This window comes from Dasypus novemcinctus, chromosome 18 (assembly GCF_030445035.2).
Source record: "Dasypus novemcinctus isolate mDasNov1 chromosome 18, mDasNov1.1.hap2, whole genome shotgun sequence".
In the NCBI taxonomy this organism is placed as follows: Eukaryota; Metazoa; Chordata; class Mammalia; order Cingulata; family Dasypodidae; genus Dasypus; species Dasypus novemcinctus.
The window spans coordinates 54,880,957-54,901,942 of record NC_080690.1 but is presented as its reverse complement, the minus strand read 5'-3'; the positions used below and the strand labels follow the sequence as shown (position 1 = coordinate 54,901,942).

The 20,986-nt window shown below is 55.9% G+C and overlaps 1 protein-coding gene across 2 annotated transcripts; it reads right to left on the bottom strand.

Moving 5' to 3' along the window:
- Positions 1-219: 219 nt before the first annotated feature.
- KMT2B (lysine methyltransferase 2B) lies at positions 220-20,658 on the bottom strand. 2 transcript variants are annotated; one of them, XM_004463125.5, is made up of 37 exons: positions 20,292-20,658; positions 19,173-19,245; positions 16,877-18,930; positions 16,522-16,635; positions 16,264-16,414; positions 15,687-15,966; positions 15,453-15,508; positions 14,920-15,198; positions 14,520-14,614; positions 14,186-14,284; positions 13,943-14,056; positions 13,702-13,848; positions 13,502-13,597; positions 12,882-12,999; positions 12,277-12,390; positions 11,919-12,103; positions 11,747-11,836; positions 11,565-11,669; positions 11,363-11,436; positions 10,606-10,721; positions 10,424-10,515; positions 10,206-10,343; positions 8,932-9,090; positions 8,519-8,639; positions 8,361-8,439; positions 8,101-8,261; positions 6,847-7,074; positions 5,468-6,761; positions 5,311-5,388; positions 5,119-5,228; positions 2,174-2,311; positions 2,026-2,100; positions 1,752-1,929; positions 1,337-1,444; positions 1,146-1,229; positions 906-1,035; positions 220-815 (listed from the first exon to the last, which is right to left on the bottom strand). In XM_004463125.5, the coding sequence occupies exons 1-37, from the start codon at positions 20,652-20,654 to the stop codon at positions 540-542; spliced, it is 8,172 nt and encodes a 2,723-aa protein (XP_004463182.2). In that variant the 5' UTR covers positions 20,655-20,658; the 3' UTR covers positions 220-539. The 2 variants fall into 2 exon arrangements, with proteins under 2 accessions (XP_004463182.2, XP_058135240.1); XM_058279257.2 differs by lacking the exon at positions 19,173-19,245 and having other exon boundaries at positions 20,292-20,377.
- Between the last annotated feature and the right edge of the window lie 328 nt (positions 20,659-20,986).

Below are 20,986 nucleotides of genomic sequence, written 5' to 3'. Positions count from 1 at the left end.
AGCCAGCTCCATGTGCCCCTCTGAGAAACAGTCTTATCCCAGGGATAGTGCACGACCAGTGACCCAGCTGTGCTCCGACCTGGAAGCCTTGAGATTCTACTGTTTATTTATAAGTAATGACTTCTCACCTGGCTGTTGAGGGTAACAGGCTTCCTGGGTTCAGCAGCAGGAGCTCCTGTTTATACCTACTTAGCAACATACAAATGGGAAGACCACCTATCCAAACATTGACAGACTTTATTGTGAGGATGTTCCCACCTGGGACCCACCCTCTTAAATAAAAAAGTGCATAGAAAAGAAGGGATTTAGAAACTTTTGTACACTATCTACAACTTGGGCCCCCAGGGCAGGAAGAGGGGACGATTGCTGAGTGGGCTGAGTGGGCTGGAGGGGTGGAGGCAGGACCCTGCCACCTGCATGCCCACATCCACCCTGAACATGTAGGTGGGGTGAGATGCTCTGGGAGGGACTCGGGAGCCCCAAGGCTAGGGGCAAGATGGCAGTGGGGTGGGAGTGGGGTGTGGTGGGCAGCCCCGGCCTCAGTTAAGGAACCGACGGCATCGCTTGGCACCACAGTTGCAGGGCAGCTTGTTGCTGGCATCCTCGATGGGGAACTTGTAGTCGTAGGTGAGCTCCTCGCCACGCAGGATGCGCCGCAAGGCAAAGATGACTATGTGTTTCTGGCCCTCCACATGGATGACCCGAGAGAAGCAGTTGGGCTCACACGAGTGGTTGATAAAGCGGGCAGCATTGCCGTGCATCGTGGCATCCACCACGTCAAAGTCATCCATGCGGAACATGTAGCACCCGATGCCCTACAGGGATGGGGTAGGTGGAGTCAGGGCTCTGTCCCTGGGGGCTACCGAGCTTTCCCCACCTCACTTCCATGACTTGATAGAGCCCACCTTCCCATCGTAGAACTTCTCTCGCTTGTCAGTCAGCACAGAGCGAATGACGATGCCCGAGTACTCAATAACCATCTCGCCAGCGTCGATGTTGCGCTTACAGAACAAGCCCCGCCCATGGATGGCTGATCTGCAGGGGAAGGGAGGGAGGGAGAGCTCAGGGGGTAGAGGGGTTGAACAGAAGTATCCCCACCACCGTGCTTTTCCATTCCCAGTCCTTCCTCCCCAAATCCCACTCACCTGTAGACCCCCACAGCCTCTTTGGATGTCTTCTTGAGGTGGCGAAAGCGCATGGCCATGGGCAGCTCCAGGCTGGTGGCACGTCTGGTGGGGTCGGCAAGGTCACCCGGACTAGCACCCAGGAATGACTTCTCTCTTGCCCCTGGTCACCCTTCCAGACCACTCCCAGCGCTCCAGCCTGCCCTCCATACCTGGTTGACCTGAGCTGCACCTCATCTTCTTCCTCATCACAGGTGGCTCCCTCAGGGAGCACCCGGTGCTGGGAAGCCAGGAAATTGAACATGTCAAAGGTGCATTTCCTGTAAGAGAGATGAAAGGAGGAAGGGAGGCTCAGAGTCATCCCTTCAAGGAGATACTGCTTATCTATTCTTTGGCTTGGTCTTGCTGCTAGCAGGAAAGAACTAATATGCCTGCTGTTGGAGAAATACCAAAAGGTGAAATGGGTGGAGTTGATTCTCCTGACAGCAATTCTAGAAATAATTTTTGGAGTGGCCCAGGGTCTTTTCTCCAGGTCTGTTTCCAGTCTGTACAGACCTAATTTGGACCCTCCAGAGTTCCTACAAGGCGCCCTTGACCAAGGTATTTCCACTGCCCAAGACCTCTCACCGGAGATAGACCTCGGCGCGGGCTGCTCCGTGGGGATTCAGGGGTGGTTCCTCCTGGCCCTCGCCCTGCTGGTGGTAGCGGAACTTGTAGTGCTGGCAGCGCTGGGCCCCAGGCAGCTGCTCTGCCAGGAAGATGACAGCATCGTGGTGGATGCCCAGAAGCCTCGCCCCACTCATTCCTGGTAAGGGTCAGAGATGAGGATACATGAGTGAGTGACAAGGGAGGCCCATCTTGCCCTTGAAGAGCCGTCCCACCCCATCCTCACCCCACTTACCACTAAAGGAGAGATGCCTGAGCCTGGCATGCCCCCGAGCCTCTTGCACCTTCTCTATTAGAGTTCTCCATGCCCCTGGGGAGAGGCCAGAGTCATGATGGTGTTCTACCAGACACTTTCCCTCCCTGTCAATGCACTTCCAACTCACCCTCCAAGCTCTCTGCCTCCACGCTGAACCCGTCCTCACTGCTGATCTCAAAGCGCAGGTGTGGGCCAGCCCGTTTCGGGGCCTGGTTCTCTTTGTCCTCTGGGGATGGAGGCTCTTCCTCAGAGCTTGAAGCCTCACCTGGTCCCAGGCAGCAGGTCAGACTTGGTAGGGCTCACCCTTCCTAGACTCAAAAGCCCCCTTGGGCACTGGTAGATGCCACACCCCCTTCCTCCCTAGACATAAGCATGGATACAAGGATCTGACAGCCCTCCTCCCGCTCCAAGTGCCAAGTGAGCCCTGCAGCATGGAGATTATTTTTCCTAAGGGGTCTGTGATTCCTTTTCTCAAGGACCTCCTGGCCAGACAGGCAGTCCCTGTCTGGAGCAGTGTGACTGCAGCACGCAGCCACAGTTCACGCAAAGCCAGTCTACTGTCCATGCCCATCTCCCATATAAAAATTTAAAATACTAGAAAATTATGTTTTGCACAGGTTTTGTTTATATGCTGCACATCTATAAATGTCACAAATATAACACATAGGTCCATACTCAAAGAAGTAAGTATGCTATATATTATGAACAATTTAAGGGGTTCCTTGAAGGTTAATTCTGACTAGGTAATAATTTTAATACTTGAATTTTGGATTTATTCATTTGCTCAGCAAATGTTTTCTAAGCCAAATCTCTGCCCTATGGATCTTACATTCTAACTGGGGAAGAAATAATAAACAAATAAAAAGGCAAGATATTTATGTAGTAAATCAGGAAATGCCAAGGAAAAAGAAGCTGGGCAGATAAGAAGGTGTGAGTGCATGCATATGCATGCTCACAATGCCCAGGAAAGCCTTACTGGGAACTGGACTCTATTAAGAGCAGACAGGAGGGTAAGAGAGAGGGCCATGCAGACACATCAGGAAGAGGTGTTGGTGGCAGAGAGAATGGTCAGTGCCAAGACCCTGAGGGGAGAGCACACCTGGTATGTTCAAGAGAAGACAGGAAAGCCAGTGTGGGTGGAGTGAGGTCAAGGAGGTAAAGAAGAACAGAAGTCATCAGCTAGATAATGGGGGGAAAGGACAGATAGTAAAGGACCCTCTGGGTTGTGGGAAGGCTGTGGGAGTGAGGGGAGGGCTCTGAGTCAAGGAGGGTTCTGGACTGACTCAGGTATTAACAAGATCACTTTGGCTTTGCGTAGGGAACTAATTTGGATGGACAAAGGAGGAGCAGAGAGATAAGGAAGGAGAAGATAGAAAGAATCAGCCAAGGGGGATTATGGTGAAGGATGAAGAAGTGGTCAGGTCTGGAGAGTGAGCAAACAGGACTTGCTGATGTGATATGAGTGTTTGGGAAAGAGAGGGATCAAGTACAACTCAGAAGCTTGAGGCCTGACTGGGAGGATAAAACTGACATGTCGAGGGTGGGGAAGAACAGATTTGGGGGAAAGATTGAAAGCTCAGTTTAGGACAGGCTGAGTTTGAGATGCCTCTTAGAAACTCTCCCTTTCAACCTGCTGGTAGAGGGTGAGCAGGCAGCAGGGTGTACGAGCCTGGAGTTCAGAGACAGTCTAGGCTGGAGGTAGAAGTTTGGGGATCATCAGAATGGAGGTGCAGTTTAGAGGCCTGGCTGTAAACTCGACTCTTGCTGTGTGACTCCAATTATATCCAATGAGTCTCAGGGTCCATTCCTGACAACTTTCTTCTCTTCCTATCACACTCCCTATCCTCACCTACATCCTGTCCCCTGAACACAGCAGGACTGACTCCAGGGGATTCTGCATGTACTTTCTCACAGTGCCCTAACTAACCGGCAGTGCACTTGCTCACATCCATGTCTGCTTTCCCTTACCAAAATGTGCCAAAGTCCCAAGGGCAGGGCCTGCCTCTCATGATCACTGCCACATCTTCATGCCACCTGTGATCCCCCACAAGCAGTCTCTCACTTAAGTAGTCCCAGGCCACCTTGCTCCACTTCCATACTCATCAACTGAATTCTATCTAATGACAAAATCCATACAACTACATAATATTGAGACTACAATAAATTCTGCTATTGTAGTCTCTGTTACCAGTTTACGTGGCTGCAGCCCAAGTAACTATGACCTAAACAGACTTGACTCCTCCTCTATTAGCAGAAACCTTCACTCCCTACTCCATCTGCTCCCTTCTTGAGTACTGTCTATACAAATCCACCTTCCTCCTTTTCGGAGGTCTCCTGTTCAGAATGGACCACCATACCATTCCCCCCCCCCACCTTCTTTTCTATTCATGACCATCCTTCTTTATCCTTGACTTTTGCGGTCTCAGCCCTCACACAAACCCCCCTAAACCGCTGCCCACCTTTTCCTCCCCATCCTTAGCTGAGATTTCTGGCAAATACCTATGTGGGTCATTTTGGCTTCCTCATCAACCACTCCGTCTTCAATCCTGGACTCTAGCACTACCACCCTCTGCCTCCCTGCACCTCCTACCCATGAGGTACACCAATCCTTGACTCCAACCTGCCTGGTGCTCTGCTGAAGTTGGGTTTATGGACTATTCCCTTCCCTTGGCCTCTGGACACCTCTCTCTTTTCTTCCCACCACTCCTGCCCCTACTCTAGACCCTAGGTGGGTTCCATCTTCTCTGGATGCACCCCAGAACTTCATCTTTGGATATACTAGCTTTTTAGGCCCCTGGCCCAGGCAGACTAGGCTCTGAGGCCCTCCCCTGGGAACTGGAGCACCCTGCACAAAGCACTTTCAGAAGACTCTCACACTGAGCTGAAATTTCATCTGTCTCTGCTGCAGGGCCTTAAGCTCCCCGAGGGCATCTCTGTAACTCTAGCACCTAGCCTCAGGCTCGTACTCGACAGTGTGCAATATTCTTTGAAGTGGATCAGTTCTCTATCAGTCAGTGACCCAGCTGAACCAAGCACACGAAGGAGGCAGTGAGGGGGCAGGCTGTTCCCTACCTGAGTAGTGGTGCCATTGAGACTCAAGCAGCAGGTCAGGGGGACCATCAGGGGCCCGGGGAGGCCCACTGTCTAGAAGTGGCAGCAAAGGGGACCGTTCCTGGAGGAGCCTGTGAGGAAAGACCTATCAGCAGGAGAAAGGGCCAAAGGTCCCAGGGCCTCTGGGCTAAGGTGACTGGCCACTCCACTCACCCAGGGCTTTCCTCCCCAGGATCATCCAGGTCAAGAACTCCACGCACTGTGGGTGTTTTCATCCTCACTCGGCTATACCTGGGGGGGATCCATGAGAAGGTTGAATCGCCCTCTCCTGCTCACCTCCCTCACCTGCCTCTGCAGCCTCAGCACTCACCCACTGCTACTAAGTCCTGGAACTTGAGGGATACCCTCCAGCGACTCTCCATCTTCATCCATCCGGGGGTTCTTGCTTGGGGGAGGCGCTGGCGGTGAACGGCCGGAGAAGGTAGACACCCTCTTGACACGGATGGCCTGGCGGGGTGGGCTGGGGGGCCCACTGCTTAATACCAGTGTCAGAGGAGGAGGGGGTGGGGGTGGGGCGGGGCGGACCACTCCTACCACTGGCAGCACACCCAACAGGGGTCCTGGGGGCAGAGTCCAGGAGGCAGGGGTCGTGGGAGGAATGGGAGAAGGTAAGGGAGGCTGCTTCACAGGGGGTGGGACAGGTTCACCCTCCCCAGCCATCTTCACAAACACTTGCCCCAGTTTATTGACAAGGATGATTTTGGATGTAGCAGGTTTGGGGGGTTCAGGGGCAGGGCCCAGGCTCAACACTCGAACCCCTGGGGCTCCAGGGAGCCAGGCAAACGTCCGGGTAGGGTCTGCTGGACTGGGGGACAGGCCCTGGGGGGGCTGGCTGCCATTGGCCAAGGGAGGTGGTGGGGGGAGTGGCTCTTCTCTGGGCCCAGCAGCGCCCTCCCCAGGCCCTCCTAGGTTCTTCAACACAAAATCCACAATTTCCGATGGCAGGTCCTCAGGAGGTCGGTTCCTGTCCCCTGAAGTCCCGATGACCCCAGCCCGGCCCACTCCTGGCCCTGAAGAGGGAGCTCCCTGGCCCCCAGGCTGCTGAACTGCCTCGGCCTCGCTGTCTGTGCCATCATCCACACCATCCAGCTGTTCGATGCGGGGGGCTCCAGGGAGGGCACCAGGGGGCAGGGCAGAGCCAGACACCACAGTCACAGGGAAGTGGATATAGCGGGTAGTGGGGCTGGCCTCCTCCTCTGAGCTGTCCCCTGGGGCCCCATGGCTGCTCCCCACTGCCCCCGCAGCCACAATCTCTTCCTGGAAAGGCTCAGTCCCCAACAGGCTGGCCGCAAAGTCCAGGTCAGCAGCACTCAGTCCTGACACCACCTCCATGTCCTCAAAATCTGGGCCCAGGTCTTCAGGGGGTGGCGGAGATGGGGCTGGGCCAGGGGGAGCCAGCTCCCCTGAGGTAGGTGTGAGGGCTGTAACAACTGAGGTAGGAGGGGGCACCCTGAGCTGAGGGGAAGTTCTGAGGGGAGGTGAAGTCCGCCGTGATGGTGGCGGCCTGGGGGCCAGGGGGCTGGGACGACGGGAGCGTCTTGGGGGAGCTGGGAAGTCTGGGTCGCCCACTGTAGGGATGTGGTGGGTCAGAGAAGATGGACATCCTGTGGGGGGGAAGGGTCAGTGTCAGCCAGGAGCTCCTGCCCCACCCCAGCCCATCCCTTCCCCAGACACTTCCAGGTGGCTCACCAGGGGAGGGCAGAGGTCCAAAGGAGACACCCCCCAAGGGCCTCCGGGATGGTGAGTAGTTGGGCACTTTGATTCGAGCCCCCGAAAAAGAGCGGGGAGCTGGAGGAGGGACGCTGCTGGAATCTGGCCGAAGTGGGGGGTCCAAATTCTGAATGGGCAAGTGGTGCTCGGGAGCTCCAGGGATAAGGGCATCCATATCTGGCAAGGGGTCCTCATGATCTGGGGGCTCTAAAGAGGTAAGAGAATTTCATCAGGGAGGCAGAGCCTCTCCTGGCAAAGCCTCTCTTCATATGTCCTCACTTTCAAATGGACCTTCTCAGCCCTTGCCCCAGTCACATTCACACATTTCCAGTCATCACCCAGGCCCCAAACCCCTCCCATGACATCTGCAAAACCTCCACACATACTCTGGGTTAAGGCTGACCCCACCCCTCCCATCCTTTGCCATTTCTCCTCCTTCCAGACCAGACGTCAGAGTTGCCTGTTGCTCTCTCTGGTTCAGTCCCCAAATGCCATGAGGCATGGACAGTCCTGCCATGCTGTTCTGCACATCCTTGCCACATCAATGGCATCTGCCCAATCCTGGCACTCGAGGCTTCCCATTACCTGGCTCCACCTGATTTTTGCAAGCTGGTTTCTGCCTCCTAACGTTCCCTTGTTTCCAGCCAGGGTGGGTGCTCCCACCACCCTTCTCCATTTCATGTCGTGCTTCAACCTAAAATAAACCCCTTAACACCACCCCCATCTCCTCCTCCCATTTCACCCAGTATGGTCTCTCTTTCTTTTGCTCTCCAAGCCCATTCTAGCCCCCAGCTACCTCCCGCGGCACCAGCATGGCAGATAAGAGCACCACCTTGGAAAATGAGCAGGTCTACGTTCAAATCCTGGCTCGACGACTGTTACCTGACCCCACAATATTTATCACAGTAAAGCAGAGCTTGTACCTTCCTCAGAATTGTGGGGAGCATTATATTATGTGAGCATGGAGCCCTGAGTCAGTAGCCATAAATGCTTTCTGCATTAGACCACAAGTCACTGTTCCCCACACAAGCAGGGACCATACTGTTCTCCCCTCGTTTTCTAAGAAATCCTAAGCACAGCCCCAATAAGTTACTTAATATTGCCAGTGAAGCTAGTGAAAAATGGCAGATACCCCAAAAGTCACTTTGGAGAGAGGAATAAGGGTTTGTAGGTAATTGTTTGGGGAAGGACAGCATTTGGGGAATAAAACAAAGTAGTACACCAAGGCTGTACCTGAGGAAGGGGTGGGGCTGTGCACAATGGTCTGATTCTCTTCAGCTGCCTCCAGGTGAACCGGCTCTTCCCTTGGCCCCCATGGCCGATACTCCAAAATTCGGCACCGATACCAGCAGCGCCGCCGAGCATCCACTGTGCTCCAATACAAGCGGGAGCACCTGGTGGGTGGGTGTGTGGGTCCAGAAGGTGAGGATGACTTGGGAATGGAATCCAGCCCTGGGTTTCCTACACCCAACGAGCATCCCTGCACTACTCACTGGTAGCCAATGGGGAAGAGCCGTCCCTCGCAGTCCGAAAGATCAGATAGAGTACCCAGGGAGTCAATTCGGATGGAGCCTGTGGTACAAAGTGGAGTTCAGGAGGGGTGGGGACAGGCAAGGTCAGGGAGACTGAAAGTGGGGAAAAGGCGGCTTACCAATGAGCACATTGATGGCATCAGGTTCAAGCCCCGTCAAGAATTTTCGCTTGAAGTTGATGCCCTCAAAATCCACATAGACGCGGCGGAGAACATCAAAGCCATCGGGGGTCACGATCTCCTAGGAGGTGAGTGGTGAATGAGGGGTGCTGGATTGGTGGCGGTAGTGATGGTGGTGGTGGTCAGGAAGATGTGAGGGGAAGGTTCCATAGGAAGGGACTGAACAGCTGGGGACCTGGCCTGAAGGGCTCTTGGAGAACCTACAAGGAAGAGGTACTGAGAGGCAGCAGGGCCCAAGGCTGAGGGGCTTTAGGAGTCCCAGAGGGGTGATGAGGCATCCTTAGGAGATCAGGGCATTCAAAAGGAAGAGAGAGCAACGGGAACTAGCTAGCTCTCCCACAATTCTGGCTTACCTTGCCATCCAGCAGGTCTGTGTGTTTCTGGCAAAAAACTTTCTTGTCATCCTGAAAAATGCAGTAGCTGGCCCGGGCACACATGAAGTGGAAATTGCTGAGACAGGAGGAAAGGCAGCAGCCCACCGTGGCTCCAGGCTTCAGACAGAGCTCACAGCGCTGCGGGTGGAAGGGGCAGCTGAGGGGAGAAGCCAGTGACCAGGGCCAGGGTGTGGCACACTCGTCACCTCTGCCCTTGAGGCTCTGCCTGGACCCCCATCTGGCCTAGCATCTCGCCCAGCAAAGGCCCTCACCAAACATAATCTCTTCCCCAGCTCCATCCAGGGCCTTGTGTATGTCAAAACTACTTGAAGTTTTTTCAAGCAGACTGTTGCATTAGGGTGAAAAACAACAACAGTTAACACTTACTGAGCAGTATTACCATCTTTCTCACAGCATTTCTTTAAAAAAAAAAAAAAAAAATTTACTCATTCCCCCCACCCCAACTTCATTGTTTGCACTTGCTGTCTGTTCTCTGTGTCCATTTGTTGTGTGCTATGTCTGCCAGTCTTCTCTTTAGGAGGCACTGGGAACCAAACCTGGGATCTCCCATGTGGGAGAGAGGCAATTGCTTCAGAAACCTCAGCTCCCTGGTTTGTTCTGTCTCTGTCTTTCCTCTTTTTATCTTTCTTGCATCATCTTGCTGTGTCAGCTCATTGCACCTGCCCATCACACCAGCTCGCTGTCTTGTTCATCTTCTCCAGGAGGCACAAGGAACCAAACCTGGAACCTCCCATGTGGTAGGCGGGAGCTCAGTCACTTGAGCCACATCCGCTTACCTCACAGCATTTCTAATGTGGAGCCTGTGTTATTTCATTTAATCCTCACAACTGCCCCATGCAGTAGGTAACTCAATCACCCCAATCACACAGTGCTTCAAGCATTCTACAGTACCTGGCTGGGCCCCCACATTGGTGAGTGGGGAATTCTAACCCAGGCCACATCTCACCTCACAGGGACGTGGTAAAAACTAAAGGGCACACTGTATAGGAAGCATCCAGCCCAGGTTCAATCAACGGAAGGTCTTCTAACTTTTAGATTCCCAGGCTTCAGGCCCAGAGCTATGGCCAGAGGACACAAATAGCAAAAAAGCCGCTATCGCTGCAGCGCCAGAGTCCTGGGACAATGGAAAAAGGTACCTAGGACAAGCAATGAAAGGACGTGCCCCAGGAGAGAACGTGAAAGAAGAGCCAGGACCCCTAGGGCCACCCACCTCTCCAGGTTCATGCCCTTACCATCTGTCTGCCTCGAGCTACAGCAGCGTGCACATTTTTGAGAGAGCCATCATTCTCCTCAAACACTTCAGCTGACCAAATGGCACAATTAACGTGTGTCCATTCATTCTGCCCGATGTACAGAAGCCGCCCTGCCTCCTGGGGCAGAAGAACAGTTAGATGAGGGGGGCTCTAGGGATCAGAACCCACATTCTAGAGCTTTACACAGCAGCCCTCACCTTGGAGTCTGCATCTCCATACTTGAGACAGAGTGCACACTGTCGGGGGTCCTCCACATGTGAGAAAGCAGCTGGATCTTTGCCCTGGGAAGCTGGGATGGGAGATACAAGAAAAAGGACCTGAAGTCTGACCCACAGCACTAACTTGGGAGCCCTGATGTCCAGACCCTATTTCTCAGTACCTGCTGAGGGGTCCCCAGGAGGCTGACCCGATTCTGGAGTCTCCAGTTCCTGCTGCCTCCACTGAGCATAGACATGGTCCAGGGATGGAGGCAACACCGCATTGGGAAGGACTCCGCTGTGGACAGGCAGGGCCAGTATCTGACATCTCTAACAAGGACAGCTGGACTTGGTCCTACCCACAATATCAGCCTAAATATGCCATGATACCCTTTGTCCTCTCTCCATGTGGAATTTCCTTCAGGCTCCCAAACAAATCAGGCTCTCAAAAGTCACTTTTGATATATGAAATGCTATTCCTCATGTCTGGAATACTCTTCCTCCACATCTGAGCTCAGAAGTCATCTCTTCTGGGAAGTCTTCCTTGACCCCAGGCTCAGCCAAGACCCTTCTCTGAGCATCCAAAGTCCCCTGACCTTTCCCATCTCTGTCCTGATCATGTGGGACCATCAGTACTGGTCCAGTCCCCTAAACAAAGCTTCTCAAGCTCAGAGCCCAATCTGACTTCCTTACTTCTGTGAACCCAACACAACCTTGCCCAAAGTAGAAACAGTATGAGAGTTTACCAAACAGTGTGTCTCTCTGCTATCTAGAAACACTCGAGAATCTCATTTCTGGTTCCACCATACTCCTTTCCAGCCTCCAGATCGTAACTCTGCTCCTCATGTATTCTCAGCCCAGCTTGACACTGGGTTCCTAGATGCCCTTGCCTTTGCCCTCACTCCCTGGTTCCCCTCCTGCTACCTAGGCCTTGCTTACTTCGGTAGCCGGGTACTCCGTCGCCAGTACTTTGGGTCATGGGCGTCGAACCAGCCGAACGCAGATTCTAGCAGCTGGGGAGTAGGTTAACAGGATGAGAAGAACTGGCTTCCCCAGGAGAGCTGGTGGGGGCAGGGTCTGAAGGACAGCCCCTCACTACCACCACTCAAACTACCCTTCAGGTATCCCCCAAAGAGCTCACCTTCAGCAGGAGCCCCTTCATCTGGCCTCCAGCCCGGCGCTCTAGGGTTTCTCCTTCTTCCAAATGTCTTGTCAGAATGACCACCATGTCCTCCATGAAGCTGTGCTGTAAGGGGGTTTGTCAGGGTCTGAGCCCCCACCCCAACCCCAGCCATCTCCTGTTCCTCCATGTGTCTCACTCACCACAGACTTGTAGTGACCTTCTTCAAAGCGCTGACTTATGGCTTGCAGATCGCAGGGCCCAGGGTGCAGCTGCTTCCCATCCTGTACACACTGCAATTGTGGGGGGGTGAGAATCAGCAGGGCCAGTGCTGGGCCTGGCTTGACCCCCTCCTGCCTCCAGAGCACTCCAGACCTGGGTGCACAGCAGCAGTGGGCCTGCCACCTTGGAGTTCAGCAGGCCCTGGAGCACCTGGCGCAGGCCCCCCCGCAGGGCCCCACTCAGGGCCTCTCGCCAGCGGGGATGTGTGGCCCCAGCACACGGCCCACAGGTGTAGAGCACCGAGTCCGGCAGTCCTGAAAGGATCTCATAGTCCTCATCTGGAATAGCCAGGGTGGGAAAGGACAAAATGGTTAGGGAAGATGTGAGGGTTCCCAGCAGTCCCTCGGTTGTCAAGGAATGCTCAGCCCACCTCTTGTCTAAGGGTCTGCACGACAGGCTAGGGCAACAAGCCTGCAGAGCTGAGGAGCACCTTGAGACTCTGCCCACTCACCTGAGAGCCCCTCGCACTTGGCATGCACCCAGTGGTCACACTGTGCACACTGCATCATCTTGCTCTCGTAGTCATTGTCTTCATAGCAGCGTGTGCAGATTGGGCAGTAGTTTCCTAGAGGAAAAGGCAGGAGGAGAGAGAGTCAAAGGGGCTGGAGTTATTACCTATTCCTCAAAGACCTTGTTCAGTGGCCCACCACCCCTTAAATGCAGCCTCCATTACGTCCTCATCTTGGTTCCTTACTATTGACAAGGAACAGGGTGAAAACAAGGCCTCTTTCCTCACTCCGCAGCCCCAATATCTCACAGAGAATAAAGCCTTATGGAACGTGCTGCCTAAACAAATGAGAAAAACCTGGGTTTCCCAACTGCTCATGCAGACTTAAGGTTCTGGGCAGCACCTCAGGGATCACCGCCTCTGAGTGGTTCTGTGTCCCTGTGTTACATACTAGGTGGACTTCTGTGGAGAAGTACCTTGAAAGGAAAAAAAGGTTCCTTGGCTAGAAGGTGAAGAGTCACCAGAAAAGTATCTCTGTTCTTCCTGCCTATTTGGGAGTCTGCCCCTTCCCCCTGGTCCCAGGGCCCAGGACCCCACCTGGTCCCCACCTTTCTCAAAGAGCTGGGTGCACCTGGGGCAGAGGCTGTAATCTCCAGACCACTCGACGTCCCAGTTCTTGCCTGGAGTTGCCCCACAGCTCTTACAACGCACACAGGCTGAGCAAATCTGGAGGAGCAGGGAGTGTCAGGAGAAAGCCAGACATCGGGGTGGAGTATGAAGGGGAGATGGGAGGAGTGCAGGGCAAGGCAGAGGCAGGTGGAAACAAAGGAAGAAAGACAGGTAAGAGTAGAACGGTTGTGTGGGGAAGATGAGGAGACAAGAAGGAAGATGGGAGAAGGAGAGAGGAGCAGGAGATGAGAAACAGGAAAGGTAGGAGAGGAACGAAATGGGAAGACTCACAAAAGGAAGATGGGAGGAGTGGAGATTAGGCTAGAGCAGGGGATTCTGATCCCTGGATTATAGCACCCATGAGACCCAAAATCATTATGCACAAATTCTGCATAAAAATTCTATTCATGTGAAACTTTTAAAGAGGAAATCTTATGAAAATTCTCAAAAGGATCCCCAATACTCCCCCCCTCATAAAAGTTCTGGCCTAGAGCAAGTCTGGGTGTGGTGGTGGCATTAATCAGACCCCAAAGCAAGGGGTGTGGGCCGCATCTCTCACCCAGTGGCGCCGTTTGCGTGTGGCCCGGGTTGGGTAGCTGGGCCCCAGGCAGGCTGGGTGGTAAGCATGGCGGCAGCGCTCACACTCCAAGAGGTGCTGTTGGATATTGGAGAAGACAGCAATGGCAGCACCTACTGGCAGAAGGGATAGCCTTCTCCTCCATGCCTCCTCCCACCCCAGGCTGGCCCCTGGGCTCAAACCTTTGCTCCTCGGCCTTTGCGCCCACAGACATGGCAGAACTTGCAGCGGCGGCAGCACCAGGTGTCATGATGCTGGGGCAGGGGCCGCTCAGCCTCCTCCAGGCAGAATGGGTGGAAAGGATCACAGCAGACTTGACAGAACACCAGCTGGGGTGGGAATAAAAGATGGGCGCAGAGTGAGACCAGACAGCCAGGGAATCAGACCCTGCTGAGGGGGGCCCAAGAAAAGCAAGGCTCCAACCTCATGCAGGCCCTTGCTGGCACAGAGTAAGCACACCATCGGCGGCCCCCCAGGCACAGAGGTGAGCACACTCAGGCCGCCCATCAGCCACACGTTCTCCAGATCACAATCCTCCTGAGGGGAAGAGGACACAGGATCAGAGAGGAGCACAAGACGTACCATATGTTAAGTCCTGGCTTCTCTGACACAATCCACAGGTTTCTCTTGAACATAGACCCTGAACTGTCCCACTCAATGCCACACCTTAAAATCCACACGGACTCGGTGTACACCATCAGGGGACTTCTGTTTTCCAGTCCAGCCATTAGGAAAAGAAGCAAAGGGGCCAGGGGCCAAAGCATCCTAAGGAGAGATGGGGGGGTGGGGGACAGTGGTCAGAGGGCTCTTAGTCCCTGCTTTCTGCAGGTTCCTTTCCTCGCTGTCCTCTTCTACAGATTCTATGTTGCTTTCCACACCAGCAGGCCCACCTCATCCCTCTGGCATGGACATACCACAGCCCTCAGGTGTGCCCATTAACCTGGAAGACCAGAAATATGCCTTGTGTAGACTCAGGGTTCTTGTGTGGGGCCATGCTGACCTTGTCCAGGCGCCTTCGGGCCTTGAGCTGCACCACAGGCTGCAGGGTGGGTTTGCGGGGCCGGCTCTGCTCCTCAGGTTCTGGCACTGGCAGCTCTAGGCACGACACATTAGCAGTAAAGTCTCTTCCCTGCTCCGCCCCAGCTCCCTCTTCTTCTACAACACTGTTCCAACATTACCTGGATTCCCAGAACCTTCCTTAACTAACCAAGTCCCACTAGACTGACTCTTAGAGGCCTTTCTCAACAAGCTCACGTAACAGATCTGTGGCCACCCTAAAACCTCTCCCTTCTCTGCCCTCACCCATCTTCTCTATCAGACTGATAGAACCCTGGATCTGGGAGCCCTGTCCCATGCACAAAAACACAGGACTTAAAGAGTAAGCAGTGGGCAATGCGCACCATTCTCTCGTGGGGTCCGACGCCGGGGAGCAGGAGGACCCCCAGGCTCTGAATCGTCTGAGTCCTCGAAGATATCATAGGAGGGTCGCTGTTTGACGCAGCGCCGGGCTGACTTGCGCTGCAGTAGGAGGGAGTCCTGCTCCTCGGACCCTGGGGGGGCCACAACCTCCTCCCGGGGCCCCCCAGCTCCCGCCCCCCGGCGTGGGCCTGGAGGACCAGGGGAGGCCTCAGGAGATTCATCGGAATCCCAGGGCAACAGCGTCTTCGCTATCGTCCGGCCTGTGGGAACAGGGGACTTAGTGGGATTTGAGTTCAGCCAGTGACAGAGGCAAAGTGGGGATGGCGAAAAGCCAGAAAGAAGAGAGGCGGGACAGAATGTATACAGGGAAGACAAGAATGCACACGATGGTAAATAAGAAAAGGGTGGTGATGGATTGCAAAGATAAGGGGGGAGAAGGAGCAAAGAAAATGTGGTTTCCTTCAGACCACGAATCTAAAGGTTTTTGGGAGAAATGCTCCTCCAACCTCACTACCTTTTTTAGCCAGCCGTTCCATCTTCCGAGCCTCTATCTTGTCACACTTCCGGTATCTGGGGAGGGGAGCAGCACATCACCAGGGGAAGGGACTGGTGTTCTGGGGGAAGAGAGGAAGCTCTCCACAAGGATGCTGACCCCACTGCTCTGGGTGGGCAGAAGAGGAGCCAGGGCAGGAGGCCCAAGAGGCTGACAACCACAGGAGGGAATGGAGGCTGCACCCTAACTACTCACACACAGCACTGCTTCTTGGTGTTGGGGCCCCCAAACTTGGGCTTGTCCAGGCAGTTGACACAGGACCCACAGTCCTGCACACGCAGGCAGCCCCGACAGTGTCCACATCGTGCCATCCGCATCTTCTTGCCATGGTGAGAGGGCAGCGAGCGCCGGGGTGTATGGGCCAGGGCCCCTCCAGACCCTGCAGGCTCTGAGTCCCCCCCAGGCCCTGCCGACTCCACCTTTCCCCGCCGGGAGCGTGATGGGACACTCTCCGTCTCAGACGCTGATGATGTATCTATTACAGCAAATGGAGAAGAGGGCATGGAGCCACAAAGCCAACAGGCCACTACCTCTAATTTCCATGTTGTCCCCCCTAGTCAATTGGTCCCTGTGGTCCCCACTTTTCCCACACTGCTCAAGTCCCAGTTACCCCCAAACAAACCCATTTTGTCTAAGACCCAGTACTCCAACCCATTTGCCACCTGGCCCCAAGCACATAACTTGGCTCCTACTCTCCTTGGCTCTCAGCGTACTTGCTCAACCCCAACCCTGCCCTGGCTATCGAGTCTCCCCACAACACTCTCTTTCCTACCCTCTGTGGCAAGGTCCTGCCGATCCCGGAGAGGCAGGGCACTGAGGCGGGGGACATCTTCAGGCACCATGGCCCGGGCCTGACCCAGGGCCACAGCAGCATGACGGCAGACATGTTTGATGCGGGGGCCTTGCACAGGGGATTCGGGGCCCTGTGGGAGGAGAAACCAGGAATACACGTGGGGAGTTGCTCCTTGTGCTCCTTCAGCCCTGTTCTTCCAACCAGCCTTCTTTGGGAGGCCCTCCTCCCACTCCATACCGAGGGTCTCTCTCTCTTAGCTTCCACTGATTCATCTTCAGACCTGACAGAACCTCTGTCTGGGATCTGCTTGACAGTTCCCATGATCTCCTCCATCTGCCCTCCAGGGCTCAGCTGGGGGGTGAGAGGGAATAAACAGGGTCACAGCTGGAAAGTGAGGAAAAATGGAGACAGGGAGATAGCACGGGGCAAGAGAGGAGCCAGAAAAGGAACCCAAGAGTCTGGGGGATGGGAGAAAGACTGAGGGGTCCCTGCAATGCTGGGGGTTGCCTAGGGAGACAGGAGGTTAAGGAATTGCAAAGACTCGAAGCTAGATGGACTGGGTGCAAGAGCCTGACCAAACCGTCATGCTCACCGGTATTGAAGATGCAACCTTCTGCTGCTGCTGCTGCTGGTCAATCTTGAACAGCTGTACTTTGGCTCTCTTGAGAAGGCTGAACATTTTCTCTTCTACTCCAGAGAGTGGTAAGGAAGCCAGGTCCACAGTCTGGGCCTTTTCCAGTGACAGCTGCTGTGGTGGTGGCGGCAGTGGTGGTTGTGGTTCTAACTGTGGCTGCAGTTGTGGCTGTGGTTGCTGTGATGGTGGAGGTGCCTGAGGCAGTAGCGGGGGTTGCAAGGCTTGCAGGGGCTGCTGTAGCTGAGTCTGGGGCTGTTGCCCATTGCTCAGAGCTGGAGCCCCGTGAGGGGGCCCCTCAGCCTTAACAGGAGTGGCAATCGCAGGGGCAAATCGAGGCAGGCTGAGGTGGTTGGTGCGACCCACTGCCCGTGGCTCAGGCTCAGCTGGAGAGTCATCGGCAGGAGGCGACTCTGGCTCAGAGGCTTCAGGAGCCCCAAGAGGAGTAGTGAGCACCGATTCATAGATCTTCAGGTGGGCCTCACTTGGGGTAAACTGAGGGGCCCGAAGGAGTAGGGGCCTTCGAGATGGGGTGGCAGGGGCAGGGGATGGGGGTGGGGGTGGGGCTGGTGGAGGGGCAGGGGGGGGAGGAGGCAGCTCCCGGGTCAGTGAGGTCCAGCGAAAAGTAGGTTCTCGTAAGATGGACCGTCTCTTCTCAGGGAGTGGAACTGGGGTAGATGGGGGAGTTGGAGCACGTGGAGGAGATGGGGCTGGTGCTGGTTCCTGTGGGGCCAATGGGGAGATGGCAACGGGAGGCCGCAGACTAGGTGAGACTTCCACCTTTGGGGGTTTGGGGGGGTCTTCATCCATAAATCGCCGGGGTGTCTTGATGACACGGGAAGAACGGGCACTCACCACAGGCATAATAAACTGCCGGATATTCTTCAGGAAGGTGGTACTTTTGGGTGTCACAGTGGGACTATCCTCTGAAGGGCCTCCCATGGTGGTACTGGGGGTTGGAGTGGGAGGGGAAGTGCCCTCTGGCCCTGCCCGAGCAGCTTCCCGCTCTGCTCGCTGGCTGGGAGTCAGGGGAGGCCGGCCCCTCTTCCTGGAACAGGTAGCTGGGACCACAGAAGGAGAGGATTCTTCCTGCTCATCTGGGGCTGGAGGTGGTGGAGGAGGTGGTAGGGGTGGGGGGGACACTGGGGGTGGTGGAGGGCAAGGGAGGGGGAAAGGAGATGCTGAGGGAGGTGGGCTGGGTGGAGAAGGTGGAGAGGCTAGTGGGGCTGGAGGAGTCGGAGGTGGTGATGGCAGCTTTGCCTCCTCCTTTTCTTTGACTAGCACCGTCTCTTCCACACCTACAACTTTCTCTTTCTCTTCCCCCGACTCCTTGTTCTTTTCTTCTTTCTCCTTCTCTCCTTCTTCCTCCTCCAGCTTCTGCTCCTGCTTCTTCCAGCAAGGACCCCCTCCCTGTCCAGATCCAATTCTTCCTTGGGGGGCATCCTGCCAGCTTTCCCCATGATGGCCTTGACCCTGAATTGATTCAGGTCCCAAGGACAATTGTCCCATCTTCACTTTCTTGGCCTTTGAAACAAACTTGATCACAAAAGGAAGCCCTCCTCGGCCTCGGCCCCTGCCTCCACGGCCTCCTCGCCCAGACTGTCCTCCACGTTTGGGGGTCCCAGGTCCTGGGCCGGGCCCCTCCTTGCACTTCCAGCTGCCAGTTCGGTGTTTAATTGGAACCACAGGAGGTAGGGGCTCAGGTTTGGGGATTGTCACAGCTGCTTCTGCCACCACTACCGTTGGTGGCTTCTTCCTGCAAGGGCCTGCTGGCCGTCCTGGGGGCCGTCCCCGAGAGCGACGGGGGGTGGAAGGCTCACATGCCCGGCTCCGGGGGGCTGGGGGTTCCTGGGCCCGCCGGAGAAGTTCAGTCAGTGCCTGCACCATCCGTTCTGTGCCCTCCTCACCCCGTTTCCGGGCAGGGGTCTTTGGGGGGGTAGGAGCCACATCTGCTAGGCGAGTAGGCGGAAGGGGGGTCGTCTTATGCTTGCGGCCCCGACCTCGGGGGGCTCGACCTAAAAGGAGAATAGGTGTGGGGAGATGGGTCAAGCTGGCCCTGCAGACTGAGGAAGGCACTCCGGGAGGGCAGAACTAAGCTTACTTTTCTGTTTCCCCCACAGCCCAGCCTAGCTTGGGCTTTGAACATAGAACACACTAAGTAGCTGACTGAGACTCTAATTGAACAGGGAAAAGCTGACATGAAGAGCGAGAATAACATTTTTGTAAAGCTATAGAGGTAGAGTTTCCCATCACTCACCTCGCTGGGATCGGAGCGCAGAGCGCAGGGAACTGGGGGCCACATCTTCATCTGAATGAAAACCCTGAAACTCCTGATTTAGGGGACCAGGGGTGGAGGGGAAAAACAGCAGTCAGTACCAAAGCCCTCGTTCCACCTGGGACTCAAGTATCAAGGAATATTCCCAGCTTCCCCATTAATGTACCCTTATTTACAAAAGAATTAAAAAGTCTAGAAGAGGGGAGTAGAAAACAGGTGTTCTTTCTAGGGATGGAGTCACAGGGTATTTTGAACCCACCCCAGCCCAGCCATCAGTGGTCCACTGGCTCAGGAGAACAAAACAGGGTCTCCTCAGGTCAGGCAGTAGACACTATACTCAGTTCCCTCATACTTCAACTTAAAGAAAAAAGTAGGACCCGTTGCTTACCCCACAGTTTCTTCATGAGTGAATAAGGGAATAGGGGCACCCAAAGAAAGGTAGTGGAGGGTCCTCAAGTGGTTACTAATCTAAGGAATACAACCCACACCTTCCTACCTTTTCTGAGAGGTTGAGGGATAAGTACTGAGCTGAACTCAGACCTGCCAGAGTGCCCAGTCTCAGCCTTCATTCCATTCCACGGTTTCAACCCATGCCCCAGGGGGAACCCCTCCACCACTCTACCCTCTCTCCACCTTAGGTCAGAAAAGAACCTGGGTCACTGGTGAAACCAGGGACGTGTCACAGGTTATGAGGTCTGGTGGGGGAGCCTACAGCCCAGACAGCCCTGGCCTTGGTCCACCAAAGCCACGCTGCTGCTGTCAACCACCACCCGGAGGGCGTGCAGTCCCACTGCCTCCTCACCCGAACCTCTACAAGCCCTAGCTTTACCGACCACCAAGGATGAGCCCAGGATCCTTCAGCAGGATCCGCCTCAGGCCCAAGTGGCTGACTGCAACCGAGGTTTCTCTATACACTTTGAAGACCCTTCCACCGAATGCTCCGTGCAGCCTACCTCCTCCCGTGCCTCTTTCCGGGACCCCTTCTCTCCGAAGGGGCCCTAAGGACTCCTTTTCCCCAGGCCACCCCTGGGGCCACTCAGACTCTTGAAAACCCCTAGCCTCCGCCCCGCCCGGCGCCAGGGACGCCTGCGACCGCCTCACCTCATCCTCGGATTCCCCGTCACTGCTCTCCTCCTCCGGCACGCAGCCCCGGCTTGGGCCCCAGCCCCGGCCCCGGCCCCGGCCGCGGCCTCGCTGGATGCGCGGGCCGGCCCACAGGCGGCGAAGCCGGCGCAGGCCCCGGCGGAGTCCCAGCAAACGGAGCAGGGCCGTGTCCTCCCCGGGCTCGGCTCCGCCCGGCCCCGCTGCGCCGCCACCGCGCCGCAGAGCTACCCGCACTCTCTCGGCCCCGCTGCCCCGTCCGCCGCGGCTCCCGCCCCCCCCGGAGCCCCGCGGCCGGCCCGGGAAGCGGCCCCGCGCGGAGCCAGGCCCGGGGCAACTGCCGCCGCCCGCCGCCGCCGCCATCTTGGCACCGTGAGAGGGGCCGGGGAGGCGGGGGGAGGGGCGGCCCGAGCGCAGGGCCGGGGGGAGGGGAGAGAGAGGAGGGGCGGGGCGGCTGTGGCTCACGACAACAACCAGCGACACTGCGGGCCTGGGCCGGCCACGCGCGGAGCACCACGGGAGCGGGAGTCCGAGGCGGTCCGACCGGCCGGCCCCCTCAACTCGCACCTGAAGAGCAGACCCCGCGTCGCCGCCGGAGAAGTGCGAGGCGCGGGGGCCTCCGGGAAATGTAGTTCAGACGCCTCACTCCTTCCGCCGGGAGCTCGGGCCGCGAGAGCTGGGACTATGGAGTCCCG

Excerpts from the sequence above, each read along its gene's own strand:
- KMT2B (XM_004463125.5), bottom strand. The coding sequence starts at position 20,654 with ATGGCGGCGGCGGCGGGCGGCGGCAGTTGCCCCGGGCCTGGCTCCGCG. Across the intron at positions 12,104-12,276 it reads CAAGTGCGAGGGGCTCTCAG|ATGAGGACTATGAGATCCTT; the intron begins GTGAGTGGGCAG and ends TGGCTATTCCAG. Across the intron at positions 5,229-5,310 it reads CCTGGGGAGGAAAGCCCTGG|GCTCCTCCAGGAACGGTCCC; the intron begins GTGAGTGGAGTG and ends CTTTCCTCACAG.